The following is a 4,627-nucleotide window of genomic DNA, read 5'->3' as shown; positions in this document are numbered from 1 at the left end:
CTAATAGGATTCAATGTCCCCCGCTCTGGCCCCAGGAATACATTTGACTATGGCTGCCAGTGTCTCTAGCTTCACGTTTCCTCACAGTTGTTTTCTCAGTGGGTGTGTCGCTGAGTGGGGAAAATCTATTTGAAACGTGAACAGACAGGTGATGCTCCGTAGGCATTGGTTTGGAGCTACGACTTTTGCGAACTGTCACCCAGTCACCTGGCTGAGATCCCGGCTGCTTGGGAAGCTCTGGGGGGCGGCTAGCTTGGGCTAAGCTATGTCTAGGAGGCTCCACACCACTACCTGGGCATAGCTAGCTGGGCTGTTCTCCATGGTGTGGAGCTGCGCTTCTAAGTCTGTGAGCCTTGCCTTCAGTGCTGCTAGCATCTGGCATTTATTACAAGTACCATTATCGCTAAAGGAAGGAGAGGAATAACTGAACATGCGACACTCCAAGCAAGAGAAAGGAGGAGAGGAATGGGGGAAGCCCTTGCTCTCAATTAAGCTACAAGCTTAGCTAGCTTCTAAGCTAGCCGACCTAAAGTACCAAATTAAATTTGGTTATTAGCAAGAACTTCTGCAATACAAGTGCTTAAGTGGTGCAGGCGTATGTTGTCACTCAAAAATTCAGATGAACCTAGAAATAGTAAGTTTAATTCCTAAACAATCTGGAAGCAAGCACAAATGTGGTGCAGGCACAGAAAACAGGAAATGAGTACAGTTACCACAGAGGCAGGAAACAGCAGTCCGTCAAAGGTTCCACCAGCCAACCAATGTCAAATGGTGACCCTCAGAAAGAGTTAAGTATTGCTAGTAAATAGCATTGCTAGTTTTTACAAGATACTTTGATTTTAAAAAGTGATATTTTTCACATTGTATTATCATACTGGAGGACATTTACTAAACCTGTCACAAATTACTGTCAGATGCGTAAAATATTTTGGCACTGCATTGTTTTGTTTTTTAGTGGCGTATTTACCAACACTGATGATCTGAATGAACAAAACCACAACAGTGTTCATTTGAATATACTTCCACTTAGGATCTGCCTGATGGCTGTTGAACATGTGTGGACCAAGAGGAAGTGTAGAAGAAAGACTAAATTTACAATGAGAAAACTTGTATATGGTTGAAGAAAACACATTTTTGAACTTCAATCTCATAGTCTCCTGCAAGTAAAATAATTTTTTATTTCATTCAGTAATTGAAGCATTGTTTAACCTGAAAGCCTGAAAAAGGCCTTCACATACTCCTCTGGTGAGCGATGTGATTTACAAACACCTCCTGCTCAAGCATGTTCTTAACTCTGACAAGATCTCAAATGACCATCAGCTACCATGCTGACAGAAGGGCTACAGAATTTACCCCTGTTTTCTCCTGATGTTAAATTTCAGCAGCAATTCCCTTTGATGCAGGCTGGCAAATCAGGTGCTGAGGGTATTTGTGTACAATTCCATTCTGTCCTCCCTGATTTTTGCATGCCCCTTTCACTGTTTAGGACCAAAACATAAGTCACAAAACCTTAGTAAATATTACCTACTGTACTTTGTTATTATAAAGTGAGCCCTGCACAGAGTGGAGTGAGCTACATCAGCACACACTTAGCTCATTCAGTTCAGCAGCCTGTCTCTCATCAGCACCCTCACATATCAACTTAGGAGGTTGCTCCAATCTTTCCTTTGTCTAAATAATAAGTCCACAAAATATATGAATGCAGCTCATGAGTCATGATAAATTAAAAAAGTACCCTGAACATGGCTCGATGATGTTACAGGTATGATGGACAGCAGGTAAAGTGTGTGTGTGTGTGCTGCTGTCACTCACACCAAGCTGTGCAGGACTCATGGTAGAGAGTAGTAATGATGTGATCCACTCAGGGAGTGTGTGATATTAGAAAGGTCCTCAGGTTATAAATTTGAAATGACACACTTTTATATATAATGGTTACCGTGCAATGATAGCCAGGTGCCTGTAATGTAATAACTGAGCAAAATCATTTTAAAAAATGTATCCACGCTGCATACAGTATTACAGCTGCAGGTGTCACTGCTCTACTGTGTTGTACTGTGTGTTTGTGAAGCAGCTGTTTTCCACTATTATGGATAAAATGAAACATTCAGAATGAAACTTGTGATTCAAAGAACAGAAATGTTGAATTCTGGAGTAATGGCAGGAAATTGTTCAGTCATCACGTCTTGAAGCTGACACTGCTCTTTTCTTTCTTTTTGCATTATGAATCAAAACAAACCCTGACATTAAATACTTTCCAGCAATCAGATAAATCACATTTCTAGACTGTTATTACAGAAGAAGTTATCAGTGTTGATAACATTAGTTCATTTTTTCTTCATTGGTCTCATCCTCATGAGGTGTTTATAAATTTCTGTCATTTTTAGTCCATATATAATTGGATTAAAAAGAGGATTATACAAAACTGTTTGTAAAGCCATTAGTAAACGTGCAGTGTTTGGAATATCAGATTCGAGTCTAACTGTAATAAGACAACATATTAACAAATAGAAGGAGTTGATTAACACCAGCAGGTGAGGAACACAGGTCTGTGCAGCTTTTCTCCTGAATTCTCCACTACTGTGATAACATATTATAAGTATCCTGGTGTATGTATAAGCTATGAAGATCACAGGAAGCACAACAACATTTAGAAAACAGACCACACCATATATAGATACTGCTCTTGAAGGCACACAGAATAGGTTGTAAATTGCATTATTGCAAAAAATAATTTTCAGAGTAAAGATACAGAGCTTTTGAATAGCAGTCAGTATTGCTAATCCAATATGATGGCATGCTGGTAAAAGCCAAGATAAAGCTAGAAAGATAATGCTAGTTTTTTTTGTCATGATATATGGATATTGCAGAGGTTTACATATAGACACATATCTGTCATAGGCCATGGCTGCCAACAGTAAGAACTCTGAACCAACTAAAGTGTAAAACATATAAAACTGAACAAGACAGGCTTGATAAGATGTGATCTGTTTTTCAGATAAAAAGTCAATCAACAGCTTTGGGTAGATATTAGTGGAGAAAAGAACAGAGTTAAGTAACAAGGCTGCAATGAAAATGTACATAGGTTCATGGAGGTCTTGGTGATTCCAGATCAGGTACACAATAGTAGAATTACTGCAGATTATTACAATATATACTGTAAAAACAGCCATAAAATAAAAATATCTGTATTTGTGAAGTTCCACATGGCCACCGAAAGTTAAATATGTTACGTTTAATTCTTCCTCCATGAAGAAAGTAAAATATAATTGAATATTAAAACAGGGAGATTACATAACAACATGTGAATGTAAATTTGAAGAAAATGTTGAAGGCTGCAGCTTATCTGCTGTATTAGACTGAATTTCCCCACTGTGGGATCAATAAAATACCTACTCTAATTATTCACAGTTACTTGACCTTGAAATTCACTTTGTATGTGCTCATCTCCAAAAGTCAGAAGGAGAACTGTCTGAGCCTGTGAAATGTTTTTATCAGACTGCTACACCCTCCATGGATCTCATTAAATTTTCCACCAACAGTGGACATGTACATAACTTTGTCAAACTCTGGAGGCCTGGATCCTTGATTGTTATTACACCAGTTTTAATGGGGCTTGTGCACCCTGACATTTATTTCAAATTCAAATTTATTTGTATAGCACCAAATCACAACAAAAGTCATCTCATGACATTTTACATAGTAAGGTTACTTACTATTATTAATATTATTATAGAAGAAAACCCAACAAATCCCCTTGAGCAGCACTTGTGGGGAGAAAAAACTCTTTAACTGAAGAAACTTCCGACAGACCCTCCTGCCTCGACTGGTTCAGTACCACATCAGATGACAAGATGACTTTAATTTCTAGTGAGGGCATATTTCCAGGATCATAAAAAATTGCTGTCAGGTCCGTCCTGAAAAAGACAAACCTGGGCTTCAATATTACAGGCTGATCCCAAATCTGTCCTTCATAAGCAATCATCATCATCATCATCATCAGCCTTTATTAGCAGACTCAAGGTCCATACAAAAAAAGAAATAAAAGAAAAAGAAAGGATATAAAAGAAGACAAAAAATAAAAATAAATAAATAAAAATCATAAAAGACATTTATACCAATGTTTCCACAGAGAGGATTGGTAACGTACTACACTAAAACCAGGATTAGCCAGCATCATTATAAGACTGTTCTCAGAGTTATTCACACGACAGATAAATCTGTACATCAGGTTTCTCATTAATGCCTGAAAGGTACTAACATGGACCTGTGAACACAACAGACTGGCGCTGGTGGACCTAGGCTTCTTAAGCAGAATCCTCAAGGCATCATTATAAGCAACTTTAAGTTTCTGTAAAGTAGCTACCTTATATTTACACCACAATGGGGCAGTATACAACGGTGTACAGTATGTTCTGAACAAATGAACTTTAACATTAGCAGAACACATGTGAAATTTCCTAACCAACATATTAGCTGGAGCATACAAAATGCGACACTGCCGATATATATCCTCATCATCAGAAAGCTGATCTGTAATGAAATGTCCTAAATATTTAGTTTTTCTACAGACACTCAACCTTTGTCCAGACAAACAAAAGTCTGGGAAACAAAGTTCTTTGTCCCCTTT

The 4,627-nt window shown here is 38.0% G+C and overlaps 1 protein-coding gene across 1 annotated transcript; it reads right to left on the bottom strand.

Moving 5' to 3' along the window:
- Window positions 1-2,324: 2,324 nt before the first annotated feature.
- On the bottom strand, window positions 2,325-3,080 carry LOC109968079 (olfactory receptor 2T27-like). Its single transcript, XM_020614088.1, has one exon. It carries the CDS (start codon window positions 3,078-3,080, stop codon window positions 2,325-2,327), a length of 756 nt encoding a protein of 251 aa, XP_020469744.1.
- Window positions 3,081-4,627: the final 1,547 nt, after the last annotated feature.

Source organism: Monopterus albus, unplaced genomic scaffold (assembly GCF_001952655.1).
Source record: "Monopterus albus unplaced genomic scaffold, M_albus_1.0 scaffold142.1, whole genome shotgun sequence".
NCBI lineage: Eukaryota > Metazoa > Chordata > Actinopteri > Synbranchiformes > Synbranchidae > Monopterus > Monopterus albus.
The sequence above is the reverse complement of the archived record's forward strand: the minus strand, read 5'-3'. Positions and strand labels throughout refer to the sequence as shown.